The following is a 15,705-nucleotide window of genomic DNA, read 5'->3' as shown; positions in this document are numbered from 1 at the left end:
AAAAAAAAAAAGAAATCAGGTGTGTTTCTATATACTAACAATGAAATATCTGAAAAAGGATAAAAGAAAACAATCCCCTTCATAACATCAAAAACAATAAAATATTTATGAATAAACTTAACCAAGGAGGTGAAAGATATGTACGCTGTGAGATACACGACTTTGACAAAAAAAGAATATGACAAAGAAATGGAAAGCTATCCTATGTTCATGATTCAGAAGAGTTAATATTGTTAAAAATATCCATATAACCCCAAGCCATCTATAGAGTCAATGTGATCCCTCCCAAAGTCCCAATGGCATTTTTCATAGAAATAGAAAAAAAAAAAAATCCTAAAATCTGTATGGAACCAAAAAAGATCCCAAATAGTCAAACCTATCATGAGGAAAAAATAATACATTGGAGGGATCACACTTCTTGTTTTAAATACTATTACAGCTAATAACTATTTCAAGCTATCCTACAAATCTACAGTAATTAACAGCATCATAGTGGCATAAAAAAGGATAAACCTTCAATATATGGTTAATTAATATTTGACAGGGAGCCAAGAATATTCAGTGAGGAAAGACTAGCCTCTTTAACAAAAGGTGTTGGTAGCACTGGATGGCCGAATGCATAATGAAATTGAACCCCTACCTTATACTATTCACAAAAATTAATAAAGACTTAAACACAACCCCTGAAACTAAAACTCCTCAAAGAAAACACAGAGAAAAGGCTTCTTGACATTGGTTTTTGTGATGATTTTGAGATATAACACCAAATTCGTGGCAACAAAAACTTGATAATTGTGATTATATCAAACTAAACAGTTTCTTCCCAGCAAAAGAAACAACAAATAAAAATGCAAACTATGGAATGGGAGAAAATATCTGCAATCATATATCTGATGAGTTAGTGTCCAAAATACATAAAGAACTCATCTGACTCAATAGTAAAAGTAACCAAATAATCTGACTTAAAAAATAGGCAGAACTCAATAAATACATTTTCAAATAAGACATACAAATGGCCAACAGGTGCATGAAGAGGTACTCAACATTGCAAAACATTAGGGAAATGCAAATCAAAACCACAAGGAGATATTCATCTCAGGCTTTTTAAAGTGGCTGTTATCCAAAAGACTAGAGACAAGTGTTGGTGAGGATGTGGAAAAAAGAGAAGCCTTGAACACTGTTGGTGGGAATGTAAATTGGTATAGCCACTATGGAAAACATTATGAAGGTTCCTTAAAAAATTAAAAATAGAACTATCGTGTGATTCAGCAATCCCACTTGGGGGTACATACCCACAGTGTAATATAACCAGGATCTTGAAAAGATATCTGCACTCTCGTGTTCACTGCAGTGTTAGTCACAACAGCCAAGACATGGAAACAATGGGTCTGTCAATGGATGAATGGAGAAATTGTGGTGTATGTAACAGTGGAGTATTATTATAAGAAAAGAAAATCTTGCTGTTTGTAACAACATGGATGGACCTTGAAAGTATTATGCTAGGTGAATTAAGTCAGAGAAAGACCAAATCTCACTTATATGTAGAATCTAAAAAGCCTAACCCATAGGAACAGAATAGAAAGGTGCTGGAGAGTGGGGCAAAAGGGGACTTGTTGGTCAAACTTCCAGTTATAAGATGAATACGTTCTGGGAATCTAATGAACAGCATAGTGGTTATAGTTTATAATAGTGTACTATATACTTGCATGTTGCTAAGACAGTAGATCTTGAATGTTCTAACTGCAAAGAAGAATGATAGTTATGTGACATGATGGAGGTGTTAGCTAATGCTATTATGATGGTGGTTGTTTTACAATAAACTAGCTCTTCAAATCCACCTGTTGTACACCTTAAACTTATACAATGTCAATCATATCTCAATAAAACTGGAAAAAATAAGGAAAAAATAGCCAAATCATAGTTGACCAGGTGATGGAGAGAAAAGTGGAATGGAGGAGGACACACAACAGAATATCAAAACAGATTTGAGGTACAACCCAATGAATAGAATATTTTGTGTTAGGGTCAAGCGTAGAAGAAAAAGCAAATAAGGCTGACATGCAGGATTTTATCATTTCCTCTCAAAAAGAAATGTCAGTGTTTGCTGTCTCCGGTTTTCTTTGGCTCTTAAAAATGAAGCCAAGGAGATTTTAAATCAGGTGGAACACATGTATACCTGTGGCGGATTCATTTTGATATTTGGCAAAACTAATACAGTTATGTAAAGTTTAAAAATAAAATAAAATTAAAAAAAAAAGAAAAAAAAAAAAACCAGGTGTCTAGAATATCTAAGGACATGATGCCCATGTTGCCTTTGTACTACTTGGTTTGAGTTATGAGTCTTCTGGTTTGTGAATGTCTTCATTTTTAAGAGATGCCTTTCTGCAGCACTGGTAGGAGCCACTGGCAGGCTCCACCTGCAGACTTGCCTTGCGGAACAGTATCTCACAAAGCTGAGGAGGAGCTTGTGGTAAGGAAGACAGCAGGTCCTCATGTCTTCAGAAAAGATGAAAACTCTCCTGTGGGTGAGATAAGGGAACTCTCCAGTTAGATGTGACATAGATGCTACCAGCACGCCTTTACAACCCAGGTCAAGAGAGACTGCTCAACCTCACTTGTGGAGCAAGAAACCAGGATATGCAACAGAACAAGAGTTCGAGGAGGCGTCTACCCACTGTGGGAAGATTCTTTGCATCTGTATTAATAACAGTCTCTCCCACGGATTAGCTGATCCAGGCTTTGGCGCTTTATTTCCTTATAAAAGTAATGGAGTGTGTACCCCTGAGTTATGTGTGGCATGGAGAAAATTAGTTCAGACGTCAGCTTTTTTTTTTTTCTTCCAAGAGTGGCCAGATGCTTGGCAGGATGCACAATCACACAATCTTCAGATCTTTTAAAAGCTGATTTTCCTGGGCCTAATCCTAGGGCAGCTGGATACAATCTCTAGGAATTATTGATTCAGCTCCCGTTGACGTTGAACTTCTGAGAAATTAAATAAGATCTAAAACACACACACTTCTCAGATAAAGGCAAACACTAAAGCAGATTAAGAAACAACCCCAGTCCCTATGGTGTCATAAGAGGCCAGAGCTCTTGAGAACGAAGGTCAACAGCAAGTGCCAACTAGGTACTGGCCTGTGGTCCCAGAGAAACCAGTCTTCCACTGCTAAAGGCTTCTTGTTAAAAACCAGTCTCTTGACCCTTTTGTGCCTGGGTACTCTCGTGCTCAGTCTGGTATAGCAGGCTTAAGGGCTCTCAAGTTCAAGTCTGGCAGTCTGTTCAGAGAGGAGACCTGGAGTTTCTAAATTTGAGTTAATGGGGGGGAGGGCTTCATTCAGTGAGAGTGGAAGGTCATTTGAACCACAGCTTGCTGTTGCTGGCCTGAGCTGGGGTACCTCCACTCCCCTGACCCCTAGCCTTCCACCCCGGGGCTGATGAAGGAATGGAAGACGACCCCAGGCCCTCTCCTAGTCTCAGCCTTGCTCACAGGCTTGGTGAAACTCATGTTGGTTAGGAGCTTGCCAAAATCGGAGCAACTCTCCTCCCTGGGGTATGCTTCGTTTTTAGTTGTTTAAAAATACACCCTGAGACAGAAATTTCAGGACAACAGCTGACCTAGAAATTATTTCCAAGGTTATTCTGTCCCTTTCCTGCGCCGGACACAGGCACTGTCATCTAATTCTTTTGACATGTCTGAGCAGATAGGGACCTCCCACAGTGGTGCCTTCGGGACAAGCAGACCTAGAGGGGTTGGCTGCCCTGCTTTGAGAGGGAAGGGGTTTAGCAAGCAAAAGTCTCTTGGAGAAAGCTGCATGCAGGTTTTGATGTAAATTGCTTGAGAAGAGTCAGAATTTTACTTTCCCTGCCGAGAGAATGGGTCAGTGCTCACATAAAATCTTGCTCACTGGTTAGTACTGACTTGTGCTTAAAGTGCTAGACGTGTGCCTCTGTTGCTGACTACATGCAAACATGGCACCTGAGGGTGAAGAGGAGGGTGGTAGTGGGGGGAAAATACAATTCCTTTTTTGTAGTGATTCAGAATGTCTGTTTGGCCCACAAAGAATCTTTGTCTTAATGCTGATGATAATAGCCCACCACCACCATTTACCCAAGATTTACTGTAGTAAATCTTTCATGTTCATCCAAGTAAATTGCCATAATAACCTCAATAAGGAGGTACTACAGTTATTCCCATTTTCTTTTACGGTAAAGAAACAGAGAAAGGGAGGGTAAGGAAGGTGCCCAAGTTGCAGAGCTGGGCCATCTGTCTGCAGTCTGGACCTTACGCGTCAGACGGCATCTGGTCTCCACTGGGACTGTTGTGTGCCGCCTCTGTCAACTCAGGATTTTGAATTGATCGGAGCTGCTCATTCCTGCAAACACCCAGGATGTCGTCTGCATCCTCTACTTAATGTGCAGTCTTTGGCTCAGTAGCATTGCAGCACCTGGAGGCTTGTCAGAAAAGTGAAGATTGCCAGCTCCCGCAGGGCTACTGTACTAAAGACCCCTGACCAATTTGAGAAGCCCTGCCCTCTGCTACCAGAGAGAAACATACCCTTCACTCTCTTCCTGTGTTCCCCCCGCCCCCTTCCTCTAATCTTGTCCAGGAATTTTAAGTTCTTTGAAAGTAAAATAATCAAGGACCTACTATATAGCACATTGCATATCTTGTAATAAACTGTAATGGAAAAGAATCTGAAAAAGTGTGTGTCATATATAGATATAAAACTGAATCATTTCGCTGTACACTTGAAACACTGTAAACCAACTATACTTCAGTAAAATAATAGTTACAGAAAGATAACAATATCTCAGAATATCTTACCCAAGAAATACTCTGCTACAGAACCAGAAGCATGACAAGGATTTCTCAGCATCTTTAAATTGCTTTTGAGAAATTAAGGATTCAAACGTGGAAGAGTATGAGTTTCAGAATTCACAGGAACAAGTAATAGATGCACACAAAGGCCAAGCTGAGAAACATAAGTCCTTAGGTCTTGGACTCGGTTCTCGCTGTGTTTTGCACTGGGCCACGTTCTCTGGAAGATGCTGAACTCTAGGATCCATCCTGTGGTACAAGCCTTGTTGATGGAGAGGAAAAGTGAGAAGCAAGTTGTCAACAAGCCCAGTTCCTGCCAAATCCCAATTGTCGGCCAGGCAGCCAGCATTCTAAAAACACGTTTGGGAATTTTGACTTTTGGCTTTTACTGAATATGAAACTCAGCTGTGTATTTATAGCCTTGATAAGCTGACCCAGCTTAGGGATAATCCTGATATATTTGTCTTGCAAAATTCAGAATCCATTTCTAGAGGAGGTAATGAGGCCATTGAGAGGCCTGATAAGGACTGTCCCTCTCCCCTAACCTACGCCTGTTGGTTCCTGTTCTGAAATTCCCATTCAGGTTGCCCATAGTGCTACAAATGGACAGGATCAGGAGCGAAAACATTTCCAGAGGAGTCGGGCAAGGCAGAGTGGAGGACCTTCGGTTTTCTAACAGGCTGCAGAAGCTGGTATACTTGGACTAGTATCACTTTCTGGGCCCTCACAGGGTCCTCGTCAAAATAGGATTTAAGAAAATGGATGGTTGCTATATGCTGCCTGCCGCATGGGTTTCAAAAAGTGCATTACTCAGGGTGAGGTTTAATTGAGGCAGAATGCCATGCCAGTGCGCCATCAGCAGCACTGCACCTTTCATGCTCCGGAGTCAGACAGATCTCAGTTCAAATCCTGGCGTCAGTACTGTGACAAGGTCCTTACGCCAAGCCTTAATTAAAAAAAAAAAAATTCAGGTTTAGTATGTTTTGAATGTGTACTTGAGTCACTTAGAGCGTCTATAACACGTGCAGCCTAAGGATACCTGCAGGCCTAACCTCCACCGACCGCCAGCTACTCACCTCACACAACTGCAATATGCCTTTTCTCCCATGTCACCGTTTCCTGCCTCTTTGGCTTCAGAGTAGTGAATGGCTCCTGTATTTACCTGTGATGGCCTCCTAGACTTTGGAGATATACTTACATGATTTTTTTTAAGTGCCTTTCTTTCTGCATCCCTTCAGCCCCCCTCCCGTGGATTTGAAAGGCAGTTGAGCAGAGCACAAGCCCATTTTCCTCCTGACCATCACGGCATGGCTCGCTTGTGCCCAGTTTGCTTCACCTTCTGGTGCCTCCCATGGAGACAGAACAACGAATCTTAATCTTCAGTGGGCTTCTGAGGCGCTCAAGGGAGCAGCTTGATTCCTTTCTGAAGGGAAAGGTCACACCCCACAGGACGGTTCGCTGTCAAAAAATTCGGAACTCTCACAGTTAAAAATATTTTATTTATGTTTATACAAAATACAGTCATGTACTTTAAAAATGTACATAACATCTTTTCATTCAGTTTACATTTTAAAAAAGGAACAACGGTAATTTCAAAGACTTTCTGCTTACATGTCATGTAAACATTGTTCTGGGCCCATGTTATTTACTAAAATTGTATCCACTCGTGGAGATTTTCATGATCATATAGATGCTTTCAGACTGAGAGTCAGATCTGCCAAACTGATTTCTTGAGCTGCGCATGTGATCAGATTGGCTGGATTCCAGGCCAAATGAGATCCTCTAGAGACATAAGTGCAGTTTCATAGCAATATGAAGTTGTAGATGTACACATTTCATTTTGATACATATCTGTGTGGACCTGTTAATTGACCCCGGCGTATCCACATACTTCTGTTATGAAGGATCATGGGGGAGGAGCATATATGCCCCCAAGGGCAGTGACCTCTACTCAGGAAAGTCACTAATGCCCCAGTGCAGTGGCTGACATGTAGAACACCCATCTTTGGGGCTTGCCGAGTCAGCCACCCTGTGAAGAAGTGCCAGGATGCACAAGTTCAGTACCTACAGATTTGAAAATATGTTTAGCCTATGTTTTGACAAAAGGTACTCTTCAGTAGAATTTGAGGATCATGTGGGGAAAAAAATATAAAGGAAGGGAATTAATCAAAGGAAAAGAAAGCACATTCTGGTTTCTGCTAAACCCATGGGTTTCTGAGGAAACTACTTCAGCGTTTTAGTCTAGTTTTGTCCCAACCTATTGGTTTAACCAAATGGATATTATGAAAGAATATCACAGAGGTGTTGGTCTTGGTGCAGAAACCAGCTCTCTTCTCAAAAGAAAAATCCTCAGGAAGCAATATTCAGGAATACTTGTCTTGAGATCAAAGCCAATTTAGACTACAATCAGATTTTCACAAAGCAGTTAAGCATTTATGGCATTCAGCTATAAATATACCACCAAAGATAATAAAGTATAAATGCTTAAAAAATATACCCTTAGGAGAGATGGTATCTTCATAATCAGGTTAAGAGCTCTTAAAAAATTAATCAACGAACTTTAAATTTTGATCTTTCTTGTAAACCTATGATCAGTTCAGGAAGGAGGGTCCAATTATGCCTACTGAGAACTAGGCAGCTCCTGAAAGAATAAACTTAATTGGCACTACAGCTGCCCTTCAATTCTGATAATAGACCTTAATAGTCACTTTAAGAGGAATTCTAAGCTCAACCACATTAATAGATGCCCAGCCCTCAGGGCTCCAAGATGGCTGGCCACAGTCCATGTTTATGATACAAGCACAGCCCTGAAGCATTTGTCCTGGGCTAGAAATGCCACACCTGGGAGCAGGCACACCCTGCCTCAGACTCTTCTGCCACACGTAAGTGTTGCGTCAGGATGAGACAAAACACAAATCACACTGATATTACAAACAGAGGCACTGCTCATCCCTGCCTTGCCACTGAATAATAATCACTGGACTTCAAACGGGCAACCAAAGCAAAGAAATCTAATTATTAGCTCACAATGAATTACAGCTAACAAGTTAAAAAAAAAAAATTCTCCAGTTTGAAATGTGATTTGGTCTTTCAGAGAAATTTGACCTGAATCAGAGATTAGTGAGCTGGTGCAGACTTTCTTGTACTGGCATGAAACAAATTCTGCCTGTTGTGAAACACTTCACAGCAGGCCATTATCCTAAACCTTGCACATACCTGTCAAAAAGTAAGATCAACCTCAATGCTTCAAAGACGAAATGCAGTGATGATACCATAGCCCATATAAACATCTGTTTCAAGGTTTACGCGAGACTAAAACAATAAAAGCAAATGCTTGGAAAATTATAAGTCTCTGCTATCTCTAATTCTTATAATCGTACTATTAAGTTTATTCATGCTTTATTTTTACTTATCCTTGTTATTAAATAACCCTTGACATTTATTTTGTTGGCATGTGTTAGTAAATACACATATGCATTCCCGAGAGAGCAAAGGAAAAACTGTGGTCCAGTGTACTCTGTATGAAGCCAATTAAGACTCTGCCTCTAGGGCCTTGAGACTCTAGGCTGCAGAAATGGTTGCTGTGGAAACAAATTTGCCCCAGCACTTCTGGCAGAGCCAGAACCTACTGACTAACGTGTCTTCAGCTAGAATCTAGTGAAAACAGGACTCCCCTCCCGTAATTTGGGCACCATTCTAGGAAGCGGATTATAAACTACAAAGGAAAAGACGACATTGCATACGCGGTTTATTTTACTATAACTTGGTGTATACTTTTATTCAATCATACAAATTTCAAAGGGGATTCCTGACTAAATCTTTTACTTATTTACCTTTGGCAGAAACAACAGATTGCAAAACATTTCGTAACTTCTCATTTATATAGCCTTCTCTCTTTGAAAGTGTTGTAGCATATTAGTATTTTCAAAACAATACTTAGACAGATGTGCTTTGAAAGTTAACTGGTAATGATGTGATTTATATTATAGCTTATTTGAGAGAGTAATTACTTAAAAAGGACAAACTAGACATGTATTTCTTTAAAAAATACAATTTTTGGTCATGTGAATGATTCATGTTCAGATTTCAAAAATAGAAAACATCCTAAAGTGCGTCATTTCATTTATAATATAACTCCTTGAAACTACAGCAATCTGCAGTGTAAACAGTAGAGCAGAGAATACCAAACGAACTACATTGTAGGATTACGTACCGTCTTTAAGTGTGTGGATTAAACCAGGGTGCTTTCAACATACAGCTCGTACTTCTAGAAGATGAAAGAGCAAACTTAAAGCTATTTCCCCCTACTCCTAACTTGAACAATTTTTAACCAACAGAGAGCCACTACCTCAAAATGGAAAATGCTGCTACAAACCTGATCTGACCAGTTTCTCAAGAACCCACTTTGGAAAGTGACAACTGATCAGGAAGACTTTTCTCCGTTATTATTATTAAAGAAAACACAATGGTACCCTTTGCTGTCTTGTTCACCCTGCACCATTATCTTCAAAAGGCAGAGCTGCTGAAACACCTTCTCTTGGCAACCAGTGGCTGGTGGGCAGATACTGTGCTCAGCCTCCCAGAGCACAGAGGTGGGCTAGGGTATACAGGCAGAACCAGAACTCATTTTCCTTAGTGCAGACACAGAAGGTCAAAAAGTACTAACCAATCACCAGATAACATCAGCACACTGAGGTGATGGATGATTTGCTGTCTTAAATTCCCTGGTCCCTCCAAAATGTCTAATACAGATAGCTCTGCAACACCATCTTTGAAGAAACTATCATTGTAACTGGCCACACACCATTATTTTCTCTTTATACAGGATCTTCAAAACAGTGTGATTTAGGTTCTGCCTTGGGCTGTGCTCTGAGGGCTACACTTATCCTTCAGTTAGAGAAGACTTTTAGTGCAGGTTTACTTAAAAAAAAAAATTAAACTCTGGTAAGTACACAGAAGGCTTAAAATACAGGCTCTTTCTCTCTCATGATCCTCTACACTTAACCTAGGAATTAAGCAAGACCCTTTTGTCTAGCTAGAGCCAAAACCAAACCAAATAGACCAGTGGCCTTCCCCTTGCTTAAGTGTTCGATCATAAATTCTGAAGCTGATAAGTGTAGTCAACATTCAGGAAAAAATTCTCTTCACTGCTGCCTAACTGAAACACCAGCATGGATATTAGCTACTTCTCTATCCCATCTGTCCTCTGCTGATGGTCCAGCCCTAGTCAGGGATCAGTTCTCTGTCATCTGAGGACATCTCGAAGAAACACAACATCAGATAGAGGGCTGCACTGCTCTCCCAGGCAGGTGCAGCTTCCATCTACCCGAGAGCTGAAGGAGAAGCAATTCACACAAGTGGGGAAAGGCGTGGCTCCGTGGAAAGGTCACAAGAATGGCCGAGGCAGCAAACAGGGCTCTGATGCAGGCTCCCACTGGATGGGATCCACAGAGAACACGAATGTGCGCAGCAAGTTCGCTCTCCAGAGTGAAGTCCTGAGCTTGTTATTGTCACAGTTAGACAGAGGATGCTGTTGCTCAGTTATCCCAGAAGAACAGTGTACATCCTCTGTAGACGAGTGTGTCTTCATGTAGTGATTCACCGCTGCCAGTGTCAGCAAGCTTCCACTGCAGCGTATGTGTGTGTCTGTGTGCACACAGGTATGCAGAGATCTTGATATTCCCTTGCAAAATTTTGGCATGGGGGTAGGTGGCCTCCTTCCACCTAGATGGTTTCCAAGGCAGGCAATGGAAACGGGCTGACCCCCAGGGCCTGCAGGCAGGAGGGCGCAGGTCCAGCTCCAAGGCTGCCTTCCAGTTTCTGCCCAGCTGCTATTTACCAGGAGAGGTGGGGGGGAGGGGAGGGAGGGGGGACATTCCCCCTGCGTTCCCCCCACCCCCTTGCTCGGATGGGGCTGACTCCTCACATGGACTTGGAATCAGTGTCTCTCTTGCTGATGAGCACCTCCAAGAGCCTCAGTTTTGCCTTAATGTGCTTATACTCGTTGTATTCTTCAGCCATTGGAGTGCGGTCTTCCTTCTGGACATTTCTAATGGAAACAAAGAGAAAAGGGGCTAATGATCAGGCAGTGTCTCTCCTAGAGGATACTGTTCATTGGGTGAGTTATCATCATGTGGAAATTTGCAGTTTATCGCCCCACAGAATCAGCGTTGCCAAGCATCATTGGTATCAAGACTGGAGCTGTGTTTAGACAAGCAGTGAGAGACAGTGTCCGCAAATGGCACCATGCAACTGAGTTTTAGAGTTACTCCGGCATCTTGAAGAAAGACAGGATGGACTAAGAAATGTAGAAACTCTCTCTGTTATGGCTACATGTAAATTCACACCAAGAGTCTCCATATACTGAAAGCCTTTATTTATACTTAATGCTTTCTCATTTTTATATACTTCACCTAATGAACCACTCAATTTCTAATTAGCAATTGGTATACTCAATTTACAGGGTTTAAAAAAATAGTTAATACTCCTACTTATTATAAAAATCAGCCTTGGAATTCAGCAATTGGATCAGAGAACACTAATAAGCCTTTAAAATTTACTGAGTAATTTTCTATGTGTACGTTTATATGCACAAGGACTATAATTGAAAGCTGATTACAGGGTGCGCGCTGTGCTCGTGAATCTGGATCTAATATTAATACAACCCGCAGGAGGACCTGAAGAAGCGCTGCTGTTCCCACATCCTCAGCCACTGTGGTGCTGCTCTGCTTCTCATCTCACTTGGAAATGTACACGTCAAACATTCAAACACCAGGCTTCCTTTCCTTCTTATTCAAGAGCAAAAAATGGGAAACGGGGATAGCTTGGGGTTCATTTAATTTTGCTCAGTGAACTGATTTTATTTCTGTTCTGCCTGCTCAAGGAAGGATCCTGTATGACTCCAAGAAGAGGGCAGGGAAGGGAAGGGGGTGTGTGACCCCAACCCCAGACGTGCCCTTTGAGAGGCTTCATTCGTGTCAGATATGAATCACACCCTGAAATCTGAAGTCCCTGACGGTTCTAAACTTGTATGATAGTTATTGATTCCCATCAATTCTATTTTCTTAAAACATGTGCAAGTTACATAATTATAGGATGTCTGTGCATAACACGATTATAAATATATGGGAAAAAATAAAACAGACAAACCAAAAATACGCTTGGAAAGAAGACTGGAATGAAACAAATCAAAATGTTAATCCTTTGGTTTGTCTTTGGTGTTAGAATATTATTTTGGGACTTTCCCAATGGCTCAGTGGGTAAAGAATTTGCCTGCAATGCGACAGGAGACACAGGAGACATAGGTTTGATCCCTGGGTTGGGACGATCCCCTGGAGAAGAAAATGGCAACCCACTCCAGTATTCCTGACTGGGAAATCCCATAGACAGAGAGGAGCTGCAAAGAGTGAAATTGCAAAAAATGACTGAGCAATATGGCATGCATGCATGCATTATTATTTTGAATATTATTTATTTTATCTACGTTTTTAAAAATATCCTACAATTCACGGAAAAAGAAAAGCAGATATTTAGGTATAAAAATTTATTGAAAAGTCATTATAGGACAGATCCAAGTCAGAAATCCTAAAATAAATTTATACAATAATGAAAATCAACAGAAATATACTAAATTTTAAATGTTAATTTTTATGGTATTTTTATTTTCCAATTCTTTTGAGAATTATGAAAGGGGACTTAAAGAGAAACTGTATTTATACTGTTTAAATAATTTGGATTAAAATAAAACATTTTAAAATGATAAACTCAGCTCCAGTGTAAGAGAAGGAAACCTATTCTCTGTTCTACCCTGTCTTCTGCTGTGACCTGAGTAGCACATTCTGCGTGTGGTCACTTGCAAACACAGAAGACTATTCCGCAGCATAAGGCTCTATGACGACGATAACATTATGTCTTAAAACTCACTGGTACCCTATCAATCAGGCCGCCTTCCTGCTTCTGGTGTATTTCTCATGACTTGACAACTTTGCTTTTAAAATGAGCTTAAAAACCAGCAAGATCTAGAGTACCCCTTTTCCGTATTCCTCCTTCAAGTTTATTAAGGTTAAAAAAACAACACCAGAAATCAAAACCAGTGCTGTTCACTAGAAACTTAGCTTTACGCTGCTCCTCTTAGATTAGAATTTGATGTGACAGGTTAGTTTTAGAAACATCAGCTGAATCTGTATCAGTCGTGGATGTTCGCCAAGGAGCATTTCCTCCTGAAGGACCACACACACCTCACCATGTCACAGTAAACCTCGAAGGAGCCCTGGGCACACAGCCAAGGGCCAGGATACAGGATGCAGGGAGGGTGGCTCTCAGGTGGGAGGCTTTGCACAGATGTGACAGAGAAAAAAGAGGGCTGCATGTGAGGAGGAGGAGGGGAAGAAAGATACATGCGCTGACCTTCCATTCTGTCTGAAAAAATTGTCTTCAAAATCACGAAGTTTCTTTCGAATCCTTTTCTTTTCTTCTCTCATTTCCTGAAGGTGTTCCAAGAGTTCTGGTCTAAGAGGGGCAGAAAAAGTTCAAGAAAATTGAGTTAAATCTGAATTGTTAAGAAATATTGTGATTGTGCAATGAGATAGGGGTTGTAGAGAATGGGAAAAGCATATAAATGCAGGAACTGTCGAGGGAGCAGAAATGGAGGCCAAAGCTTCTGCTACTTGTAAATTCTTCAAGCATGTGAAATCCCAGGGCACTCTGTTATGTTTTGCTTTGGAAGAAAGAAATGTCATCTGTACTCAGTGTATTAAATGGTGAGCTGTGACACACAGAGACAGGTCCCTTAAAAGAGGCCTTCCCCTTGTTCAAGCAAGATCTCAGATGCTCCCTCAGACAACATGGGATGAAGCTTCTAAAAACACTGAGCCAGGAGTTAAAACAAACTCTGTTTTATCCATAGAGATACATCCTAGGCAAGTCATTTGTGTTTTGCCATTAAGTACAAAGGGTAAAACAGTATTTCAGAAAATTATTTTCATCATGACATTCTAATAACACCACCAAAGCAACATACATGGAAGCAGCATGGAGATTTGAAAGTCCGGTGTCCTGGCTGCATTTTGACGGTATTTTATCATCCATTGGGGAAATAAAACCATCAGCGTCATCTTCAAATTGGTCCAGAAAGCAACGCGCGCTGAAATCAGTTTTCAGGGTGACCATGAAGTCTGGCTTCGTGTAGTTATCGTCTTCTGAACCCTCCTCTTCTTCCTGGAGATACACAGCAACCCTAATAAAAATCTGGTTACTTTTTTAGGCCCTCTTTCATTACTAGTATCATCTCATAGTCATTTAATTATCCAGATCCCATACAGTTTCTTCTACATATCTATGTTTAGCAACACGTATGCACATGATGGATATGTTATTGAATATCTATATACACACAGAATTAAGACAAACACTAAACACAGCTTCTCAATAGGGGGGAAAAACTATCAAAAATTAGTATACAGTACAATTAACAGTTGTCAAGGCCGAGGGTAGGAAGGAAAAAAATCATCAGAATTTATACCCAAAAGCAAACGAAGCAAATGAATCTAAAAATTCTCAGCATTGTGACAATACATAATAAAATTCACCACCAGAAATCCGTGCTTTAAAGATTTCACTACTTATGTGTCTCAGAATTATTTTTATTAAGCTATGAAGAATTTCAGAGATTCAACAATGCATCCTTTCTATATAAAAGGTGAGGTTATGAAGTATTTGTGGTTGCTTGATAAAATTTTAGGAAACTTTTGAGAAGATCAAAATATTTATCTTTCCATTACTGGACTCATGAAACATTTCTTTTTCAAAGAATTTCTAAGGGCCACAGCTGTATTTTTCAGCATCCAAGACTCTAAGAAAAATGTGATATTCTCTACCTTGATAAAAATGTGGTTAGAAAAATAATGAGGTCAAACGACAATATGTTGGTGTCAATTTGAAGCTACGTGAATCTCAGAAATGATGTCAGAGTCTGAAAGAAAGCTCTTAAAGGAAATAATTCACTGTCAAAATGTACAGTCAGACCAGAAAAGAGTATCTTAAGAAATTAAAAAATTGGTTAGGCATTCAGCTACATGAACAACAGGGTCACAACATCAGTTGTTAGGTAAACCGAGTGGCTTCAGGAGGAGCCACTGCTCATGGCAAAGTACACGATTCAAACTGTGTGTGCTGATTCTCTTATCACAGAGTTTGGTACGTTTATGGTGGTGCCTCTGAAATCATGTGAATGAATAAACAAACAGGCAAAAGAAAAGGACTATCACACAGCTACAATGAAACTACTGTTATGAAGACACGAAGGTAAAGTTGGAAAAAAACTAGGTGGCCTTCCTAGATTCTTTCTGCTGTCACTTCGGATCTTCAGTCTCTTTTCTTGATCCATGGAAGTAAGAGCTTCATTATTAGTTTCTCAAAATGAAAATCGTTTTAAAATTTAAAGGGTAAAAGTGGCTTTTCCATCAACAGTCGAGAAGTTTCTCTTTTTTTGTAAGGAAGTGGCAGGTCCCATCTGCATTGTTTTATAACAGTTGAGACAATCGCGCGGGGCACCTGGCCCGTGGGCAGCGCCACCGGCCTCTTCCCGCCCTTCCCTGGTTGGGGGGAACCCGGGGGGGTCTGGGATCTTTCACTGCTGTCGCCGAACTCGGCCAATGTCTGCCTGTATTAGGTGTTCAATAAATGCCTGTTATTTCAGTAATTCAGCTTTAAATGAGAAATACAAATTTCTATTAAGAGTATATTAGGGAATTCCTTGGCAGTCCAGTGGTTAAGATTTTACCTTCCAATGCAGAGGGTGCGGGTTCGATCCCTGGTCAGGGAGTGAAGGTCCCACACCCCTTGTGGCCAAGAAACCAAAACATACTTAAAAAAAAAACAAAAACCAG

At 40.6% G+C, this 15,705-nt stretch overlaps 1 protein-coding gene across 11 annotated transcripts in view; it reads right to left on the bottom strand.

The window, feature by feature from the left end:
• Positions 1 to 8,566: 8,566 nt before the first annotated feature.
• The window catches only part of FAM13A (family with sequence similarity 13, member A), a 338,691-nt gene continuing 331,552 nt past the window's right edge, over positions 8,567 to 15,705 (bottom strand). For all 11 annotated transcript variants that reach the window (XM_010860157.1, XM_010860158.1, XM_010860160.1 and 8 more), the window contains 3 exons: positions 13,839 to 14,035; positions 13,226 to 13,327; positions 8,567 to 10,868 (listed from right to left, as the gene is read on the bottom strand). In XM_010860157.1, coding sequence (XP_010858459.1) covers positions 10,742 to 10,868; positions 13,226 to 13,327; positions 13,839 to 14,035 — 426 coding nt within the window. In that variant the 3' untranslated portion in view covers positions 8,567 to 10,741. The remainder of the gene's footprint in view (positions 10,869 to 13,225; positions 13,328 to 13,838; positions 14,036 to 15,705) is intronic.

This window comes from Bison bison, unplaced genomic scaffold (genome assembly GCF_000754665.1).
Source record: "Bison bison bison isolate TAMUID 2011002044 unplaced genomic scaffold, Bison_UMD1.0 scf7180017864464, whole genome shotgun sequence".
NCBI lineage: Eukaryota > Metazoa > Chordata > Mammalia > Artiodactyla > Bovidae > Bison > Bison bison.
The sequence above is the reverse complement of the archived record's forward strand: the minus strand, read 5'-3'. Positions and strand labels throughout refer to the sequence as shown.